General features: G+C 42.9%; 1 protein-coding gene across 1 annotated transcript in view; it reads right to left on the bottom strand.

Annotated features, from left to right (window-relative positions):
* The window catches only part of DNER (delta/notch like EGF repeat containing), a 1195805-nt gene that overhangs the window by 820687 nt on the left and 352269 nt on the right, over positions 1 to 22849 (bottom strand). The window contains exon 2 of the mRNA XM_069213419.1: positions 12890 to 13189. Coding sequence (XP_069069520.1) covers positions 12890 to 13189 — 300 coding nt within the window. The remainder of the gene's footprint in view (positions 1 to 12889; positions 13190 to 22849) is intronic.

Raw genomic sequence — 22849 nt, forward strand, 5'->3', positions numbered from 1 at the left:
GACCCGTGGGAGTCCAATACGATCATATAGGACCCAACTCTGCGAAAGGTGACGGCCCTGAGAAGTTTCCTGGGAATGGCAACATATTGTGGGCGTTTCATTCTGCAGCTGGCCACCATCTCTGAGCCTCTCCGAGCTCTCACGAAAGCGAACATGCCCTGTGTGTGGAGGAATCGAGAAGAGCAAGCATTTCAAGCACTTTAGGAGGTCCTCTTGTGCAAGACCACCATGGCCTACTTCGACCCTACCAAGAGGATGGAATTAGTGGTGGATGCAAGTCCAGTGGGACTTGGTGCTTTGTTGACACAACAAACCGAGCCAAGCAACCAAGCAAATGGGCTCCCCTTGTGTATGCCAGCAAGGCTTTGAGCCCGACGGAGCAACGCTACTCTCAAATTAAGTGGGAGGCTTTGGCCATCAAGTGGGCGTGCAGCCATTTTCATCTGTATCTGCAAGGTCGACTGTTCGGGGGATCACCGATCACCAACCTCTCTTTCCGCTGTTTAAGGGGACTGAGCCCCATCCGCCTCCCCGGATTGAGCGGTGGGCCATCCAATTTCAGCAATATTATTTGGAGGTGATCAACCACCCAGGTGGCAGGAATCCTGCTGACTTTCTGTCGTGGCACCCTGGGGAACCGGCCCAAGTCAACAATGCCAATGAAAAAACCACTGAAGCGCAGGTCCAGGCGTTTGCCCACAACATTTGTCCGAAGACAATGAACATGGAGGAAATCATAGAGGTCACGAGTGAAGATGGCATCCTTGTAAGAGTAAAACAAACCCTTAAGAATGGATCCTGGCACGACAGGATGATTAAGTTGCGGAGGGTAAGGCACGAACTCAGTGTGACTCTTGAGGGGCTCCTTCTGAGAGGGCATCGGCTGATAATTCCTGCTCATCTGCAACAGCAAGTGATCTTGCTGGCCCATGGAGGGCATCAAGGAACCGCATAGATGAAGGTGAGAATGAGGGAGAAGGTTTGATTTCCCGGATTCAAGGCAGGTGTGGATGAATGCATGAGACGATGCCCAGTTTGACAGCTGACTACCACGTCTGAAGTGCCGGCGCCAGTCATCACAGAAGAAGCTTGCCTCACCCCTTAGTCTAAGGTCAACCTTGATTTTGGGAGTTTCCCGGATGGTAGGACCACTCTCTTCATCGCTGATAGCTATTCAAAGTATCTTGTAGTTGAGGTAGTCAACTCTACATCTTTTGTCAAAGTGGCAGCCCCCTCGAGAAGATATTTGCCATATTTGGTCTCCCAGAAGAAGTGAGAACTGACAACGGGCTCTTGAATTTCAAAAGCTACTGAAAGGCCTGGGCATCCTCCTCAGGAGGATTACACCACAATGGCCGCAGGCCAACGGTGAGGTTGAGCGCTTTATGTGCACTCTCAACAAGGTATTTCGTATTGCCATGTTGGAGGCCACGGACCCGGAGGTCAGCCTTCATCAGTTCCTGTGGGAGTACAGAGTGTCCCCTCACTGTAACACAAACCACCCTCCCTGGTCTCTAATGTTGGCTGGCCTATGGTGAGACTCCATCCCCACTCCTCCTGAGTGGCAGCTGTTGCCCTACCGCCCGGAGATGGCACAGGCCAACAGGAAGGCAGTGAATGATCGCACCAGTCAAACCCGACGTGCTGCCTGGTGGGACGTCAGGATTGGTGATCGGAGGTTCATCAGAGACAGGCACCCTGACTGGACATTCCGTACGCCCTACGAGCCAGGTGTATGGACTGTCACCGGGGTGTCTGGCACCATAGTGACTGCGGCCAAGGGAAGTGAGAAGGTGACCAGGAATGTTTCCTGGTTTCAAAAGGCCACGTTTGAGGGCTCTGCCGAAGGACTGTCGGATGATGACTGCCCCCTGGGGTAGCCGGTGAGGGAGCGGGATACCAGTGCCCAGGTGTCCGGTCGGAGGTAATTGACCAATCCCCTCCCCAGTCTCCTGTGACCACCAGTCCGGTGGCTCACCCGGATGAGTGCCGCTCCCAGTCACACAGGTACAGCCTTCGGCCCAATCCTCCTCCCTGTCACCCAGTCAGAGACTTTGTGTGTCTGTTAGCAGTTGGTGTTTGAATCCAGTTGGGGAGGGATGTAATACAAAGTGTGGGTCTAGTGTCTGGGGGTACTGTTTGTGGCAGTTACCCAGAAGGGATGTTATGTTTTCCAGGGCCGCCAGGGGTTAATAAAGCTGGGCAAAGATCAGACGCTCTTCTGTGTTTCCCACCAATTTTAAACAAGTGTCAGTCTCGTTTGTGCAAGGCGGCCTCACACATCACAGTTCACACTAAGAAAGCAAATTCTTAGCATTATAAGAAGAGCTCTGTCCTGATTGTGGTTGCTCATCTAGTGTAAGGGCTTGCAGGTGTGTAAAGCCATCTGTGGATATCAATCTAGAACTGTGAATTTCTGTGATCTGTGAAAATTACCAATCTAGAAAGGTGAATTTCTGTCACCTGTGGAAGTCACCGATTTAGAACTGGGATTCTCTATATAGAAACAAGGGACACACCCATTTTATGTGAAGATTTCCGGTATTTTTGTATTTATTGAAACATGTACCATTCTGTCACAATATTCTCAAAGTTATGTCACAGGTTAAGGCTAAACACTTTTTTATGGCTACTACTAAGCAGCATAAAGTGGTAAATATATAAAGGTTGCCAGGTAATTGGAATGGTAGACATCAATGAAATCCCCTGCCAATAGCCTCCCATGCTCCTTTTTCTGTACTTAAGTAGGCCTTTCCAATGCCCCCTTCTTGAACGTATGCTTCCACAGTGAGTTGTTCTATTAGATTTCCTCTTATTTTCTAAGTACCAGTAGCATTTATTGCCCATTTTTCTTTACATGTGTTTATGTTGATTCATTTTCATAAGTACTGGAGTTTACAGCAGCATATCTGCTGGTGCTCCATGCATGAAAGGCAATTTCTCCATGCACTTGAACTAATATATGTGCTCATCAAGGCATGTAGGCACATAAGCAAGGCTGTGAAGAACTTCGATATGAACACTGGGAGCTGGTAAAAAAATAGGACCATGACTGCAGCCCCATCCAGTCACGTGGTTGGCAAATGTCTGATGTATTTGTGCCGCCATTCTGTCATCCTCTTTGTGTTATATTTGCAGCCAAGCTTGAAAGGTGCATACACCACTTTGCAAAATAAAGCCTTCATTTCTGACCATTTCTTGAAAGTAAAGAATCTCTAATTTTTACAGACATGTTTAATTAGGTTTTTAACAAAATAAAGGTATCACATATTTTTTTAAGATACACAATTTCTATATGTAAATATGGACTTGGAAACCCAGACCAACAATTATAGCAATGTCAAACTTCCAATCACCTGTCTCATTCATGTAGCCTCTAGGTTGAAATGTTTCCACCATGGGCCAATAATCTTTTTGCCAGGCAGCCCTTTACCTGATATAGCGTCTCCTCCATGATCACAAAGTAAACCATCCCGTTCAGCCATTCTCAAATTTTCTGGGGTCTGTTGGAATTCTAATATTGCCTAACTTCCTTTGGCTAGGAGGCATCCTAGTCTCAATAGGGTGAAGGGATATCAAGATCACTTACAGTCAACCATGGCTCTCAAGGGGGATATTTTCAGTGAAAGTTCCAAGGGCTGCTCCAGTACAACAGCCATCACTGAACTTACTTCCTCCCACTAATGTCCTAAGACTGGACAGCTCCAGACTGCATAAAACAAGTCCCCATAATCTAAGTTATATTGTATGCAAGCTGATGATCGTAACATGCCTATTTTTCTATGTCTCCTGGGGGGATAGTACTATCTGTGGAGACATTCCCACAGAGTTTGCAAAGCAGTTTATCAGTCTCGTATCGGTTTATGGTCAAGGATCAATAGATTTATGAAAGTGGAATGCCCATGGGATCCACTTTAATTTTTGTCTCAAGGAAGTTAAATTCTGGGAGTAGTGTCAACTTAGTTGGGTACCGATCTAGTGTGTGTTATTGTAACAATCTAAAGAACTGGAAGTGATGAAGCTCAAATGGTTCCTAAAGTGTTTCAAATTATTTGTGGTGGTCAAGTTCCAATAAGTGACCTAATCTGGAAACTCCAATAGGATCCCATGGATAGAATCCCTCATGATTCATCACCTGTCATAACTTTCTATCAGACCCACAACAGGGGCCTTGTGTCATTTTTTCTGTCAGTCAATCCATTTCAAGGTCTTCTGCCAGCAATTCAGGACATCATTTGTAGATTTCAGGTGAAAATCAGAAAACGGAGAGCTATATAAACAATTTAACACAATATTAGCCTCTTGAACAGGTTTAATTTGCCTGGCATAGGCAATTAAACCCTGGATCTGAAGAACAATTAATTTATAATGAATAGATGGGTTTCCCAGTAAAATAGATGGGCGCTTGTCATTCTCAGACTGTCCCACATTTTTCTATGAGATTTGTAGTGATTTTCACTCTGATATGAAATTACGGGACATAGTGCCAAAAAAAATAGATTTGGAATTTGTGGATAATTCTAGACCGAGTGTAGAACCCTGGGATTTTAACAGAGAACCACTAAAGCGCGATTCTGGTCCCACAGACAGGGTTTTCCTTAGACCAAAATTTAAATGGTTTCAGACATTTTGAGCTATTTTGGAGCTCAGGTTGGCATTTTTTAGTGAATCCCAAATAATGTGTGCTAATGCAATAAGGCCTTGATCTATTACCATGATACGTGTAGCCAGAAGGTATGAGGAGACCACTTTAATTGCTCTCTTTAAGCAAGCATGTTACAGTGTTATATCATCTTACCAATTAACCAGCCTAGGCATTCAAAATATAAAGTATTGCTCGAAAAGGAATCCTGGATTTTCTTAGTTGAATAGTTTGAATATTTCATGGAAGCATCCTGAAAGGGAACATTAGTTTATGTGGATCTTAGCACTGGTTCCGTTGCAGTTAGCTGTGATTTCTCCAGATCAGCACGTACGTCAGATAATCTAGTGCAGAAAACTGTTTTAGGAGTCTCTGATCATTATTACATCTGTGTATCATTGATTAAGGTTGAAATAACAATCCATAACAGCCAACAAATTACATCACAGATCATGCATCTATGGTGAATTTACAAGGCAGAAGGAGAGAATTATGTGGCAAGCCAAATGTCAAGATTCTGAGTATATAGCATAAATTTGCATTCTGACTTTCTCCCAATCTGAAATCTAGCGAACCACTTGAGGAAAATACTTCTGACCCTAATAACATCTTTGATTTGGCGGAACATTAAATCATGTTTCACCCTTTTAAATGTTATCAAGGGATAACACTTAACCAGCATCCCTGATACCCTTGTTAATGATTTCATGCAAATGGTCAATTAAGTCCACCAAGGCCATTAGCTCAAATGCCGTACCAAAAGTGTGACTGGTTGACAATGCACAGGTTATGTAAGTTTAGAAGAACCAATAGTTGATCACTTAAGTTTTGTATTCTGTATGTTTTGTTTATAAGTACAGATGGTCCAATAAATTACTTTTAGACAGAAACTAAAGGTCAGTGAGATTGTTTTACTTCTATTTGGAGTCCTATATGTTATTTTCATGTGACATAACATTGGCTGCTTGATGCTCAGACATTTTCTCTGATTTTCAAAATCAAACTAGGGAATGTCATTTAAAAAAGAATAAAAAAACTGGCACTATTGGGCCACTCACATCCTTTTAATGATTGAAGCTTACATGGTGATTTCAATAGAAGGTAAAGCTACTGGTACAGGCAACAAAAGTAAAGAGAAGAAGAAAAATAAAAGTCAGACAAATGTGAGAGAATTGAGAGAGTGGAGAGAGTCATTGATGTAGAAAAAGAAACCAATGGTTGCTATAGAAGAGAATAGTTGGGTGAAATAGAAATAAATTGAAACTTTATATGAGAGGTGAGGCAAAAAGTTGAGCTTTCCTAATGTTAAATCCAGTAATGCATTATTGCAATAACAAATGTTTAAGAAACCTTGAAAGATGTTTGAATACAGCTGAAAGATTACCCTATCAAGCACATTAATCAAATATACATGATTATAGTACAATAAATTAGCTCCATGTTATAGTTTTTTTTTAGGCCTGTGTTAGGTTCAGGTGGTAACTGAAATCCACTGACTTCCAGAGAAAATGCTAAATCTGGTGGAGAATCCAACATCTGAATTTCCACTATAAGAAGATGAAATGTGGAGAACACCACCAGTGAATTTTCCACCTGATTAAGAAATGCATTCAGAAATAAGCAGATTTTCCATTACAACAAATCGTTAATGCAAACCCTTGACGTTGTTATTAAATTTTAACATTAAGATATATTGTTTGGACACCTTTAGTATGTCACCACTAAGTGAAAGATCTTTTGGTAAGGAATGTCTTATTTCCAAACTTATCAGTTTAGGGAAATACAAACATTTTGGGGTATTTTTGATATGAGAGAGGTGGGACTGTCTTTTTGATATGGGAAAGGTGGGAATGTCTAGGTGTTAGGGGGATAAGTTCGGAGTAATTTTCGTCATTCGGGGCTGGGTATTTTGTTATGGGAAGAAAGTACCTTGGCAGTCCATAACTTTGCTTGTTCCTTGTTATTCCTTCAATTACCATGTGTATTTCAAATAACGTTTGTGAAACGATTACCCTCATAACTGTATGTACTTGCTTGACAGCTTGTTTAATAAAAAATAAATAATGAAAAAAATGTAGCATGCACATCCCCAGGATAAACAAGCATTGACAAAGCCAATAGGTCTTGCCTATGTGGGATTCATTGGTTTTGCGAATGTTTTTTAGAACGTTTTTATTGAGTACATATAAACAGGAAAGAAATGCCACAGTACAATCAGAAAAGACCTTACAATATAGGGAAGAAGAACATCCATGGGTATAAAAAACATTAAAATATAGTCAACAAGCACGTAGAGACATCCCCAAGTCTATGAAATAAGAAACGAGCTGGAGGAGGAGAGGGAAAAAAGCAAATTGGGATAATAACAATAGTGATGATCTAGGTGACAGTAGTATCTAGGGTCAGTAGGTATGTGTGGTGGGGGACCCAGATGTTCTTGGATCTAGAAGTAGGAGTCTGAAGGGAAGCGTGAACCTCACTAGTCATGTTGCAGCATTCCATATCAGTTAGCCAATCGGCAATAGTATGTGGCGTGCAAATGCCCCAGTAAAGGGTGATGCAGCATTTAGTAAGAAGTAGGGCCATAGCAGCAAATCTGTGAATACCAGGGTTTAAGGGTTTAACATAGCCTAGTAAAGCCGTCAGAGGGTCTGGGACCACAGTGTTTGGGGAGACTGGCTTTGTTTGTGTGCAACAATAAGTCCACATATTATCGGGATGGGGTGTCCCAAAACCAACTCCCATGCTGTTTGAGTCGCAAGGGTGTGTGCTGGTTTCATCGCCAGACTGGCGTGATAAAGGCAAGAGACCAACCTATAGCCATCCACTGAAGTGATCACTAAGGAGAGAGGTAAAAATTCAACCAGTTCGTCAGGGTAGGGATGCCAAGGATGGCCAACTCACAGTCCGCCAGCTCCCTGATTTCTTTCAGAAGGATCGCACAGCAATGAAGTTATGGGGTTGCCGATGCATCAAGGATCGGGATGGGTGGTGAGCTTTGCTCCAGTCCGCTGGCAGAGCTAATGGAGTTTTTGGGACTCCACACTCTGAGTGGAGTGCGAAGTTCGACTAAAAACTCCGCTAGCTCTGCCAGTGGAGTGGAGCTCCCCACATGCACACTGCAGCCCAGTTTTGGGCCACACAGTGCAAGTGTAGACAGTCTGCGCATGCGCTATGTGGCCCATAACTGGACTGCAATGCACACTCGGACCAACGTTGGCGGCATGAAGCTGCTGCTGGTGGTAGTACCAGATCCAGCCATCCAGGCCTCCCTCCGGCCTCACCAACAGCCTAACAGTAGGGGGCAGAGGGAGGCAGATAATCAGGCCGCTGGCAATGAGGACCCTGGGAAGACCCAAGTAAGACCCTTGTTTCCCTTCCTCTTCTGTGTGTACAAAGCAGGGCAGGCTGGTGCACAAAAGGCCTGAAACAGCAGCTTTTACTGTGTATGGCCCTAGCCTGAATTCAGGCCGAGATCGTTGGCAGCAAAAGCGGCCATTTCAGGCCTCTTATGCACCGGCCTGCCTAGGCCTCTTGTGCACCGGCCTGCCCAGGCCTCTTGTGCACCGGCCTGCCCCGTATGCAGTGCACAAGGGGCAGGCTGGCGCACAAGAGGCCTGAAACTGCAGCTTTTGCTGCCTACAGCCCAGTCCTGAATGCCCCTGATCTCGGAAACACTAAGCAGGGTCGGCCTGACTAAAAAGGCCCGACCCTGCTGAGCGCTTCCAAAATCAGGCACCACTAGCGTAGGTAGCACTCCGCCACTCATGGAATGCCACCGAATTCCACAGAGTTCTAAATCAAGCTCTGCCCACTCCTAGTCAAGGGCGAGGAGTTCTTGTTGCCCGGTAAGGAGAGCCGACCAGATCAGTGTGAATACTGTGCAGTATTCCTGCATGTTTGGAAAATGCAGATGTCGCAAATATGCACTTTAAAAGCTTCCCAAAGCTTTGCATGTTTTGGAACGGAACCTACATTTAGCTGAAAATACTCATTTATGATGACAAGTAAGTCAGATTTGAATGCAGTATCGAGCAGAGCATTTTCACGGATGCGCCAGCAGTGTGACGATGGGAAGGAGATAGAAGGACATGAGTTAGTCTCACAGGGGCTTGGTCCGAGAGCATGCAGGGTAAGTGGTCTATAGCTGAAAGTGTAAGCATGGCAGATCGAGATAGGAACCAGTGATCAATACGCAACCAGGAGTTGTGTGGCGGGGAATAAAAGGTGCATCCCCATGTGTGCGGGTGGAGAGAGCTCCATAAGTCTTGTAGATGAGGAGTGCATAGAATGTTGTGTAGAGTTTGGTGTGATTGGAGATTAATGATGGTAAAGAAGCCAGAAGTGTCAAGTAACGGGTTGAGAGCAATATTGAAGTCCCCTCCCAGGAGAATGTAATCTGCAGTCTGCTGAATTAGCAGTTCAGTACGGGTATAGAAGAATTCAGGTAAGTGAGTGTTGAGGCATAAGCATTAGCAGCAGAGGTTTACCTGCAAGACATCCCAGGATCAGAAGGTATGTGCCATTAGGATCCAAAAGTTGAAGATGAAAAATGAACGGGAGGGACTTGTAGGCCAAGATACACACTCCTCTGGCATAGAAGCTGTAGTAAGAAAAATATTGGTGTGAGCCCCAAGAGGAGGCGAACATACAGTCTGCACCAGGTGACAGGTGTGTTTCCTGAAGGAAAGCTAGTTTGACATTATGCCTATTTAAGTAGGAAATGACTAGGTGCCCTTTCATGGGGTTAGTAAGCCCCCAGACATTCCAAGAGCGAGAGGTGAGGGTCAGATCAGTAGCTACTCGGGGTGTGTCATGGAGCATATTATCAAATATATTGAAGGGAAAAAAATACAGCTAACCCATGGATGCAGGGGCAATGTGGCAGCATCAAACAGAAAAACAATACAACAAAGCAAACAGATAAGGCGATAAGTCCACATACCGTCACCCACCCACCCCAAAACCAGCAATCTGGGGAGGGTCAGAAGAAACAGCAAAACAAACAAATAGAACATCATAAAGTAGGTGTACACCTTTGGGAGGTGATAACACCTCAGGGAACATGGCTGTCTAATATAACAGTAGAATCAAAAAAGAAAAATGTATGGCATCGGAGGTTTCCATGGGGTTGAGGTGCACTCCGGCAGGGAAGGAATCACCGGGCCCACTACGTAGCAGAGTACAAGTGTACATATATAGAGGCACTCCTGTTGCAGCTAGAGGATCACAGAAGTACCTGTTGAGCTGTAGTCTGGGGGGGTCGTGAGAGAGGGAGCGGGTCATCACACTCCCAGAATGGGAAGAAGTCGGACTCCTGTGTGACTTGGGGGTATCTTGATGTTGCTTACAGAACTTCTCAGCAGGGCTGTGGAAGATGCAAGGGCAGCCGTCGAGGTCCAGACGTAGGTGTGCAGGGTACAGCATGCTATATTTGATGCCCTGTTTGCGAAGAGTATTCTTGAAGTCTGCATATTTCCGCTGGGTGTCTTGCATAGTTTGTGTAAAGTCTGGAAATAAAGATAATGTGGAGCCTTGAAAACTGACGGGCCGCTTTCATGTGTCATTCACAATGCTGTATTATTGATCGCGGTAGTTGAGAAGACGTGCAATGAGCAGCCTGGGAGGGCACCCACAGGTAGGCGAGGGGGCAAGGAGCGATGTGCACCCTCCACCACAAATGTCTTGATAAAGGCTTGGCGTCCATAAAGTTCTGTAAGGAGTTTCTCAACGAACACGTCATGCCGTTGGATTTCTGTGGTTTCAGCTATCCACATGATGCACAGATTGCTGCAACTAGAGTGTGCCTCCAGGTCTTCCTTCTTTGCTAACGTGGTCTTGAGGAGTCGCTCCACTCGCTCTAGGTGCTTTGTAGGGCTGGAGTTATTATCCTCTACAGTGGATAGTCTCTGTTCCGCTTTGTGAATTTGAGTGCCATGGCGGTCAATGCGTTCAGCCATACGGTCCAAGCGATTATTAAGGGAGTCCAATCGGGCATCAACAGCTTGGAACCCAGCACACATTTCTGCCATAATAGCAGTTGCACAGTCTTTATTCATGCAGTTAGTGTCTAGGGGTGGAGGGTCGTCATTATGTGTCTGCTGACCACGGGGTGAGCAATGCGTCAAAATTAATTATTTTCTGTTTGGGATCATTGCAGCCCATGATGCCATCCAGAGGGGCCCCAAGTAGGTGAGATGGGTGATCCCCTGATAGCACAAATGGCCGCAGCAGGCCAGAGCAAAAGGGAGCTGAATGCAAGACTAACAGTGCAGGGGCGACTGTGGTCTCAAAGAGTGCTGTGCATGTGGCACACTCTTTAACAAAACAGGCACCCAGAAATGAAACAGTCAATAGCCAGGTCCCAATGGGGCAGTCAAGCAGGAGGATTGATGGGTATGGGGGCAGGGAAATATTTAACTAGATCACAATGTGTGGCACCCTCTCAGTACTCACAAAATGCTGCAGAATCATAGGTCATAGTGCAGCAGGTCCCGATGGCTGATTCTGAATGGGTGGAAAAACGCACCCGCTTCAACGTCTTCCAAACTCCAGTGTATGATGGAGCACATGAGAGGAAAGGCCTCATGTATGGTGCATCTCTAGGAGCACCGGCCCTGCCCTCAGGCTCATCTACAACCCCTGTCATCGCTGGGACTCTGAGGGACGCATCAGGGTGCAGCCTGGATGCAAAATGGCACAGTTTCCGGGCACGCACCAGAGAGGGCATCAGCAGGCAGCAGGTCAGAGGGATGAAACATCCTGGTGGAAGAGGATGCATATTGGAGCGCGTATGATGGCGGAAACCGATATTGATGGCCATTTCTCCCCCGGAGCTTCAGCACTGCGTGGCCATCTTGGCTGCTGGCGTGACCACTTGCACCTGCTGCACCATTCAGGTTGTGGCCCCTAGTACTTGCAAGGTAACTGCACTTGTGACTGCTTGTTCAGTGGTAACATATAGCAATAATCGGTGTTCAGTAGCTTTCCTAGAGATTTTGGCCCCTGTACTACTGCACCTGCTACACCATCCAAATCGTGGCCCAATGCCTGCAAGGAAACAGCGTTTGTGACCACTTGTTCAGTGGTAACATATAGCAATGATCGGTGCACAGTGGGTTTACCAGAGCTTTTGGCCCCTTGTGCCACTGCACCTGCTGCACCATACAAATTATGGCCCCTAGTACCTACAAGATATCTGATCTTGTTGCTGCTTGTTCAGTGGTAACATATAGTAATAATCAGTGTTCAGTAGCTTTCCTAGAGGTTTTGGCCCCTGTGCCACTGCACCTGATGCACCATCCAAATCATGGCCCCAGTGGATGCAAGGTAACATAAGGAAATATTTTATATCTAGTATGTATGTGTTATGAAAACGTAAAGTTGCAAACAGACTACATAATTATTTTTTAGGCAAGGAAACATAAAAGCTTTCATAAAATCTGCCTTCAAACTTATCCGACTCTCTAAATCGAGTCGCCACAGATGTTATAAATAAAGCGTATGCTTTACACATCAAAGTAAAAACCAAGCATTGTTAAGTTGTGTTACAATGTGGCTGTCTCTTTTCTGTGAAAATATATTATCCTGTGCTTGACACTGAATAGGCCATAAACAGTAAATTGCCCACGATCACCATATATTAAGTTGACACTGAGACTGAAATGCAATTTTTTACTTTGTTCCTGAAAAGGCAGTTTCACAAATTAAATGGACTCAAAGAAGAAGACTTTTGCAAAAACATGCAAATGTTTGGTGCAGATGAAGAAGAAGATACCTTTTGAGAAAGCTATGTCTAAAATAAAGTTAAAAAAGGGCACTAGAAGGCTCCATGGAGAAATGCTGCATGCCTCTTTCCAATAAAGGCTGTCACTTTTAAGTACAGGAAGCAAAACAAAATAACAAGGTTCCCACAAAAACACTGCTTGTCATTTGACTTCAGTCTTAGAATGCACAGCAAACGTGACAGTTAAGAAAAAGATTTAAAGGCCTGTTGACAGAAAAGGAGCTTGTGGCAGCATTCATTGAACACTGCTTTCTCTATGGGCGGGACCAACTGAACCTGGACAGCCTACAGCCAATAAAGACAGCAAATGGGAAGGAAGAAAAGGTGTGTTGCAAACCACAAAGCCAATGGCAAGCAACGGGCAGAAGTCATTTCCTGGTCAACTCTCTGAAACTCCACAATATGTCTTTAGCAAACCAGATAGCAGTAGGCTGTGATCTAAAAAGGAAAGCAACACTCACCTCAATTTCATCCCACTTTAAATCAACAACTTTCTGTCCTGCCTTTGGTTGCCATGTGGGTAAGGTCACAGTTGCTCGTGACCTGGGAAGTACAATATCAGGTTCCGGGGTTGATGCAGCTGCGCTGGGTTGCCTGGTGGGGAGGTGCTCAGCTGTCCATCCAGAGCCTGGAAGGCTGGCTATTGATTGCTCGCAGTTCAGACCTTCAAACCCTTCATTGCAAACGCAGATGTAACCTTCACCGCTGATGCTGCAGTTGCCATGGTGACAAGGATGGTTTGCACAGGGATCTATAATAAACTGAGAGCAGACAAGGGAAAAGATCAATTATTGCATGTAGAATAACGCCTAAATTCTCCATCTGAAAATGCCTCTTCCGTGATCAAGGTCACTGCAATTTGATTTATTTTTTGCTCATGTTAGCTTAGAAATCGAGCATTGCATTTTTGGCAAATATTAAATTACAACAAATCAAATCAAGGAACTTTAATCCAGGATTTATGAAGTATTTTTTGTGAAGTGTTGTAAAAAAGCCTTTATAAAAGAAGTAACATATCTCTGAGCTTACTATGCCACATATGGCAGTTCTTTTCCCATACAGCAGGTACGCAAGATGCAAATATTTGACGTAGGACTGATCACTGAACAAGAGCCCCAGATTATTTATTATTTATTTAAAGCAGGCGGTAGGTGCTTTACAGGACCCTCTCACGCTTCCTGAGAATAAAATAGAGTGGCCACTGCTGAAGGCAGGCAGTGTTAAGCGTTTCCTTTTGGTCCAACTCACTATTAGCAGCAAGATTCTTAGTGATTTAGGCAACATAGAATTTTTTCAGCTGGGACGCTCTCCCTTATATGTCACCTTATTGTGATGCCAGCCCTGTTTAGCTAAAATACATTGAAAACCCACTAGAGGCCAAGTCACAAGGTATTTTCCACATTTAAGTGTAACTTAGCAAGGACAGTGTCATAAAATATGCATGCATTCGTTATGGGTTGGTTCACAAATGTGTTTTAATTTGAGGGGGTGTGGTATTCTTGTCAGTTGTGCACACAGCCCATACACATACAGCACACCTTTCTCAACTCAGATTACACCAGTGAACATTTCCAGTTGAGGGTCAGGATACTGAACAAGGGCATACGGTGCCCTATAAGTAGATGAAAATCATCTATGTTGTAACTCTGTTGGCATTCACATGAGTGTAACAATGTGTTCCCACACTTTTCCGCACATCCTACTTCTGCCAAAAGAGCCTTATGTAAGTGGCAAAGTTCACCTAAGGGTCGCATTACCATCTTTCATTTAATCCTCTTTCAGCCAGAAATGGGAGTTACGAGAAAATCATCATTACAGGTTTATGAACAAACTACCAGTCTCTTCCTCTCAGACATTCTACCATAAAAAAAGCCTCGAAAATGTGCAAGTGAAAAAAACTCCAGCGTTTGGAGGAACACAGCTGGATTTGATGCAGAAGAATCCATTCTGTACATTATTCCTTATTCCTAACCGGTAAACCAGGAATACCAAATATTTAGTTGAATTTGGAAGTACCAGTTCTGCAAGGTATTCCCAATAAACTTGCACCAATAGCTGTGTTAAAGTTATTGATGATGCGCGGATGCTTAAAGTAAACATATACAAAGCAAAGGGAAAAAGTACAGTAAAAAAACTACACAATTTTCCTAACCTATTGGCTGCCGTTGACACAATCTCAAACCTCACCTTCTGCTCCTGGCTCCACACAGCCGGCATCCGCGGAAAGGCCCTACAGTGGATATGCTCCTTCCTGTCTGGCCAAACTGAGAGAGTCAGACTCCTGCCTTACCTGTCAGAACCTATGGAGATCAGCTACGGAGTTCCACAGGGCTCCTCACTGAGCCCCAAACTCTTCAACGTCTACATGGCCCCTCTCGCATCCATCGTCAGGGACCATGGACTGAACATTGTCTCATATGCCGACGATACCCTGCTGATCATCTCACTGCCCGAAAACCCCACTACTGCCATGAAGAATCTCCACAACGGGATGGAAGCCGTCCCCGTCTGGATGAAGGACAGCTGCCTCAAGCTCAACTCTGACAAGACAGAGATCTTCATCCTGGGACCACCCATATCAGCCTGGGATAAATCCTCGTGGCCATCGCCTGCCTCAACCACTGCATCACCTTCTACTCCCCCGCCAGACCTCTCAGCTCAACAAGCACTAGTCACGTATCCCGCATACGGAAGACCTTGGCTGATGGAATATCCTTCACCTACCTTGCAGCAAAGAGCTGGAACACCCTGTCCCTGCATCTTAGGCAGTCACCATCTCTATCCCAATTCATGAAGGACCTTAAAACCTGGCTCTTCAACTAAAGCCCCCTTAGTGCCTTAAGACCCATCTGGGTGAGTAGTTGTGCTTTATAAACCCTGATTTGATTTGATTTGAACCACGTGCATGTGCCAAGAACGGAGTACACAAACAGAGGACAGCTGTAAATGTGTAGGTATGTGGATGGAATACATTTATCTTACATCATGCCCGGCGTAGTGTTCATTTGTACAGGACAGGTGAACATACAACTGCATTTCACAATTGCATGCTATGCTTTTGTCTTTTAATTCTGCACAAAAGCTTGTGTTCAATATGCATGTATCATTAATTTCCATAATATGAATGCCTGTAGAGACCAAACACTCCATAAACCACAAACTTGCTAAGGCGGAGATTATTCATGTTATTACATATGTGCTCGTGAATTTTCTCATTTGGTCTTTGCCTTCATGTGGTCAGAGCAGGGCCTACCAACCGTTCTGATCTGTAAAACATTAAAGCTGGCATGGTGTCCGCCAGATGATGCAGCCCGTTGCTTTGATCACATCTCCGACTTTAGGATTCATCACCTGTCACCTGATTTTACCATTTCCCTGGCCCCTAACAAAAAGGGTGGCAATGGTAGTTCCAGGAGAACAAATAACAAGCCAGGGGTAGCAACTGCTGGCCCTAAATGACAGCCAAACACACCTCCCTATCATGTAACCTCCACCGACCCCACCAATCTCACACATCCTACAAAACTCAAGATAAGATTTACATCATAATTTTACCACCGACCTAAATAGCATATTCGTTGTTTGTTAAATTGAAACTAAATGTAATTTTACCCAAGTAAGACATGTTACATTTCCTTGGTAATAATCTTTCGAACAATCTAAATTAATAAACACAGAACTAACTTTCAAGGTTGATAATTTAATCAGAAAGGAAGCCTTCATTCACGTTTTATCTGCATTAAATCTTAGAAAACAGAACAGTTGAAGCATAGGTAATTAAATATGCAATCTAAATGCTAATTGTTAACCAAAGTCATGTCATAATTCTATGAGCATATCACAGCGTGCTATCTTTATTTGAAATAATTCAATTTATTGAATACACAACCTTAAGTTGTTGACTTTTATTTAACTTTGGTGTTTTGTGTAAGTTACAGTGTTGGAGGCCCCTAAGTACCCATTCAGAGTTTATCCTCGAAATTCAGGACAAAGTTGAAATGAAGTAAGATGTTAGACACAACTATTCAAAGAAAAGACATTTTCAAGCTAATAACTTTACACAGCTGGGGGGAGCAGCCACAAAATACTTGTTCGAAAAGCGAGGCCTTTAGGAGCCCCTCACAAATCGTGAGATTGGAAGCGAGCCTTGTAATTACTCATGCCTCACTACAAATGTTAGACCTTTTAACACAGAGAGTAGCAGTCAAAGAGAAACATTGGAAGAGCCTTGAACCAATCAGAGGCAACTGGCTGATCAATGGGAATGCCTCCTAGTTTATTTGTTGAGCTATTACCGAAGCTACAGTAGGCCTAAAAGCTGAGGATGCACTTCAACAATAAGACCAATGTCTCAAATGTTGATATCTGAGGTAAAGCACATAGATGTCTGTACATGCAGAATAGAGTTGATTTCTTCAATGACACATTGTAAAATACTTTATTCTTATGAACTAAGCAATATTGACAGTAGTCAAGTCTGGCTGAAAACCAGAGCTGGATCACAGAAGAAAATCTAGCTTTAGAAGAGACCGACATGGTTTCCAAAAGATGCAACGATGTACAGACTGCTGGGACAAGAAACATTGTCTTGGGTCCAAATAGAAAACTAGAACATATAAAATACTGATACACTACGGCTGCTAATTTCAGTACTTTCCAATTTTGGGAACAAAGCAGAGGGTCTTAGGAGGTCCTTCTCATTTGTCGATGTGACGCCATGTTAGTTGGTTATAAAGGTTATTCTTGTCTTTTGACGGGTCTGTTTAAAAAAAAGCCACATGTATTTCGCCAGCTTTATTATGTCCACAGAAATTGATGCCTTTGTATTGTTGGACTATTAGGGAGGCTTTGTTACTCAGAATCTTGTTGTATTCATAATAGAGTCTAATAAGATTGTTTAATTGAGTTTTGTCTTTGGTGCGTTTGAGATCTTTTTCTAATGTTTTTATTTTTAGTTCTAGTTGGTCTAAAGTTTTGTTGTCTAGTTTTTTTTTCTTTGACATAAGTTTGATTACGTACCTGCGGATAGTGCATTTCAGGGCGTCTCAGGTGATTTGTGCATTTGGATCAAAAGAACTATTGAGTTTTCCGTATTCATCAATCTCTTTCTTTTATTATTTACTTGAAGGAGGGTTCCTCCATGAAGAACTTGTTCATTCTCCATGTTTTTGACCCTGATTCATTTCAAGAGATATTGTAGAGTAATGAAATGCAGGCATGGTCTGAGAGTAGGATTAGTTCAATGGTTGGGGAAGAGATGGCTTAGACTTGAGCTTCATCAATTAAGATATAATCGATGCGAGAGAATGTATTGTGCGGATGCGACAAAAATGAGTAATCTTTCGCTGTAGGATTGAATAGTCTGCATATGTCTTTAAGTTAATGAGAATTGCACATGTTTAGCATTTGGTTATGGGATTTGTTGGGTTTAAATTGACAAGCAGAATTCCTGTCAAGGGTGACGTCCCTGGGTAAAATGAAATATCTTCTCTTCCCTCATCTTTGCTCTTTTACTCTGTCTCATTCATCTACAACTGAGGTACCTTAATCATTATCCCAACATCAAAAACTGCTCCGTCACAATACATACACTGATTAACCTCAGTTCACTATTGTAAACAAATACACTAATCTATACCCTTTACTTTTATAAATGTGGACCGACTCCACATGCTATATCCTGACCTCCTGTTCCCACTTAATTTGATGGTACCATACAATGTATTGTTTCTTTTCATTTATGTTATTTAATGTTCCCATTGTATAACATCCCAATAAAGAATTCTGAAATAATGAAAAAAAGAAAATAGCGGAGGGACAAGTGTTTAGAGGGCTATCTGAAGATGCACATGAACAGATTTAACAAAACCTAGGTGCAAATTGCACCATTTCCAGAAGTAAATCTGTGTTTGTGACTCATGGAAAGGAATGCTGTCAGTTTACCCTCTGGTTTACTCACACTAAAACATATTCCAGTGTAATATGGAGTGTGAGATTCCTCACTGCTCCTGGTTTGTGGGTATTCACAAACTTTGTTGGTAGATTCACAACCTGAAAATAGTTGCAGATTTACGTCTGTCAAGGGCAGGATTAACCCTTCTACTGACAGAATGCCTGGTCAATTTTGTGCCAGATATGTCCTCTAGTGTTTGTACAGGCTTTGACTCACATTGAATGAACACTTCTCCTGACATTTATACCTCTAGCCCCTAAAGGCATACTGCATCTAACAATTTAAAAGCATACAGACACACATACATAGATGTATATGTGTATATATGTATATACACATGTATATACATATGTATGAACATATATAAATATATATATATATGTGTGTGGGTATATGTGTTTGTGTATATATATATACACACGGACACACACACATACATATACATGCATGCAAATACTAATACATATGCTAAGGAAACAAAAATGTTTTCAGGGTGGAAAAAAGGTTAGAAATTCCCAAAACGTTGGAGGGTGTGCAGAAAGGCTTTTGTCAAAGGATTTTTATATTTGTATTCTCTATAGAGAATGAAGATATCAAAAGTTAACCAGTGCCAGTGCACTGATGGCTACATTTCTAGCTGAGGAAATGTAGTATGGCTTGGCTTCGCACTGCTTAAGCATTTGCATATGTGAATACTCCTGGATCTTTGCCCATGTCACAGTTTTCAGGACTGAGTAATGGGTTGTTAGTTGACTGGGGTGTGAGCCACAATCCTTGGCATGGTGAACCACATAAGGTCACTAAATTAAACTGTGCCTAATCCTGTGCACCTGGCACAAAAAGCAGTCAGGCTTAACTTGGAGGCAATTTGTAAAGTATTTATGCAGCACACAAACAGACACCAAAATGAAAGTTTTAGTAAAAACTGGCACTTAAAATATCAAAGAGCCAACTGCGGACATCTACTCGCATGAGACTGGGGCAAAGTTGAAAAATACGGCTGGCTGGGATGGAGCATTGCTCTGATACAAGAAGTGACTTTGGCCCAATCTGCACTTACCTTCGAAGTTAGAAGAAATTCTTTTTAAAAAATACTCTGAGAAGATAAAGTTCAGCAGGACAAGGCTGCAGATGGTACCCGAGGAGGGAGCGTCATCATCAGGGAAGCACTGGATTTCTAAGTTCGGGCTCAGTCACTTTTTCGGAAGTCGAAAATCTCCAGTGAGACAGGGCAGAACGCTGTAGCCAACTAGAGTTCCAGGGCACCGGATACCTCTTTCGAGAAGGACCACTGGACAAGAAGCAGTGAGTTCAGGCCAAAGTCAGTATTTTGGCTACATGGGCACCTTTAGCACCACCACCAAGGATCCAGGACTGGAAGGCACCACTTGTGGATTAGAACTCACTCAGGCTGGGTCCAGGTGCAGATTTAAGATAGTAGGAGGCTGTTAAGTCCATGTGGCTCTGAAAAGGAAGCAGCAAACCTGCCCTTGGAGTCGCTCTGGTAGTCCTGGGTTCAGGTGAAGAAGTGGGCTCAACAGCAGGGCATTACTCAGAGGACTCAAGGAAGGCTCAATGCAGTAAAGCAGTCTCTCCAGGTGCAGCAAAGCAGTCTTGTGGAGTATACAGCATGCTACAGCAGGAGGCAATCATCTGAGAGTCCTTCCACAAGTCCAGAAAGTGAACTGAAGACTGGGTCTGAGAGCCCTATTTTTATAAAAGGTGCCTTCTTTGAAGTAGGAGAAATGTCTAGAGGTTTCTCTTTAGAGTGCTTTGAATTTCCTGACTGCCTTGCCCTGGCTCCAAGCTGACTGCAGGAACAATGCAGTGGTGACAAGCTCTTTGTGTGCATGCAGGACACTACCTATTCAGTTGAAAGTAGGGCTGTGCCTAGCTCCATCCCTATCCTGCCAGTAGATGGCCCTTTCAGGCAGTCCCAGACAGTCCTCCCAGACAGTCTTTTGTGTGACTGTCTGGGAGGAATTCACAAAGTCCTAACTGCCAACTACACCCCTTCATGTGACCCAGGGGAGGCTGCAGGCACCAAATGGCAGGATAATGACAATTTTCTAATAGTGGAATTTTCAAAACTGTAATTTCAAATCCAACTTTATCATTAAAGAGGATTTTAATTACAATTTCGTAGACGCCAAACATGAAATGCTTATTTGTCTCAAATCAAAAGTTACCACTTATTAAATATAATAAGACAAGCCAATGTTATCCTATGGGACATGAAGGTCTCATAGTATTAAAAAACGAATTAGGAGCTATTCACTATCAGGACAGGTAAAACTCAAAAGTATATGTTTAAACATTTAATTGCAATACACTCTACCCTGTAGGCTACATAGGGCCTACCATAGGGGTGACTTGTATGCAAAAAAGGGGATTTCAAGGCTTTGTAATGGGACTATAGTGCCAAGATAAACTGGTAGTCTAAAAATATATTCAGGCTGCAATGGCAATCATGCCACATGTTGTAAGGGTTACTTAAGTGGGTGGTACAATAAGTGTTGCAGGCCTGACAGAAGCATTTAATTACAGGCTCTAGGTATATGGTACACCACTCTGTAAGGTACCTATAAGTAAATTAAATGTGCCAATAAGATGTAAACCACATTTGGCATGTTTAGGGGAATGAGCACAAGCACTTTGGCCCTGGTTAGCAGTGGTAAAGTCCACAGAGTCCTAAGGCAAAAACAAAAAATAGCAAAAAGGTAAGGGACAAACAAAAAAAGTTTTGATGAAGTCCACCCTAAGGATGATAGTTCTAACAAGGACAATTTTTGGAACTATTACACAGGAGTACCTTTAGACGAGAAAATGTCCTTCCCTTCCTGAAACAGGTCAACTATGTTTTTGATGGAAGAGATTGCTCAGCTTCTCCAAGTTCCCAGTGCACTTGATGAGTCCAGAGAGTTTGTTTAGATCCACAGTGATGGTGCCTAAGAACCCTACACCAAAAGAGCCTATTAATAGTTTCCTAACAGAGAGGCTCTAAGGAGATGGCACACGAACCAGATGTATATTCTGAAAAGCACAGGGTAGAAAGCATTCCCTTGAGGCACTCCGTAGACCAGTTGTTTTTTTTGCTTGGAAATATGTTATTTAGAGTTGATAACATTACCTAGAGTGAAACAAATAAAACTGTAAAAGAGATTTTGGAGACATGCCTAACATTGAAACTAAACAACCTAACAAAGATCTGTGGTCATTGATGTCCATAACTGCTGAGAGGTATATGGACCTCGTTGGAATAAACACACCTGCCCATGATGAAATAGCAACTTATTTAAGACAGGTTCTTAGCTCTAAATAAAGTAGATCACAGACATGACATGTCTCTAGGGGACAATTATGTTGACTATTTTGAATTGTTGTTAGTACCTTACCCAACAATGCTAGGTGGCAATAAGGCCCCATACAAACCGTAGTTTACATATCAGTATCAAGATGTGGTACTATGTAGGTGTTTATTGGAGGCTTTGAGGAAGGCAAATGAAAAATGATGTATTAATAAAAGATGCTGCAATGTGTGCCTCTACATAAGCAGAATGAAAGAAAATAAAGATGTGCCTCCCTTTATTTAAATGGGGATCTCAGGCAAAGCATTACATAGCCACAGAGCATGTGCTATCACACACATTTACAGTTAGGTATCAGTTAAGGAGGACTTTTAATACTTAGGAGTATGAGAAGCTGTTAGCATAAGCTCTGTTAATGGTCTGGTAGGTGTTCCTATCCAGATTCTATGCAGTATAGTGTTTAGTACTGGAAGTTGCCCTTTTTCAAAATGGCCGCATCCCAGACAAATAAAAGACTAAGCTACAAGAAAATTAAGTGGTTTGCACAAGTGCCCCAAATTTTGTCATGTAGCAACGCTACTTAAGGAAGTGGATTTCAGGTCTCCAAGTATTTCACAGTTGACAACTTAGCCATGCCTACAAAAGCATCATCCAATAAGTGAATTTAGATATTGGAATACTTCTGCCACACTTTACCAAAAACATTTTTCAATTATTTGGCATAGATTCTGTTGCAAGAAGCAGGAAGCAGTGCAATAGTTTTTGTACGTCAAATACAATGGTTAAAATTCTACAGGAACAAATGCTCTTTTCTAATCAGATTTGTTGTCATGTTTGTATAAATTAGTGTTCTAGTCATTCAAAAATTAGTCTACAGAACATCTAATTCAGGCAATTACTGAAAATATCATTGATTTATTAAATCATACACTTTTGTCTTTACCTTTCAAATTTACCAAATCTATAGTATTATCTGTTAACAGATTTCTGAGGTCCAGATTTTCTATCAAGAAGGCTAGGAAAGAAAGTTGGCTCACTTTTCAAATATGAAGATGGAATTAAGTTTGAAGTCTGACGGCAAATCCTTATTAAGAATACAACACATTATTAGCATCATAAATTTGCTCCATTATACACACAGGGCAACAGAGACCAAAATG

The sequence above is a fragment of the Pleurodeles waltl genome, chromosome 11 (assembly GCF_031143425.1).
Source record: "Pleurodeles waltl isolate 20211129_DDA chromosome 11, aPleWal1.hap1.20221129, whole genome shotgun sequence".
In the NCBI taxonomy this organism is placed as follows: Eukaryota; Metazoa; Chordata; class Amphibia; order Caudata; family Salamandridae; genus Pleurodeles; species Pleurodeles waltl.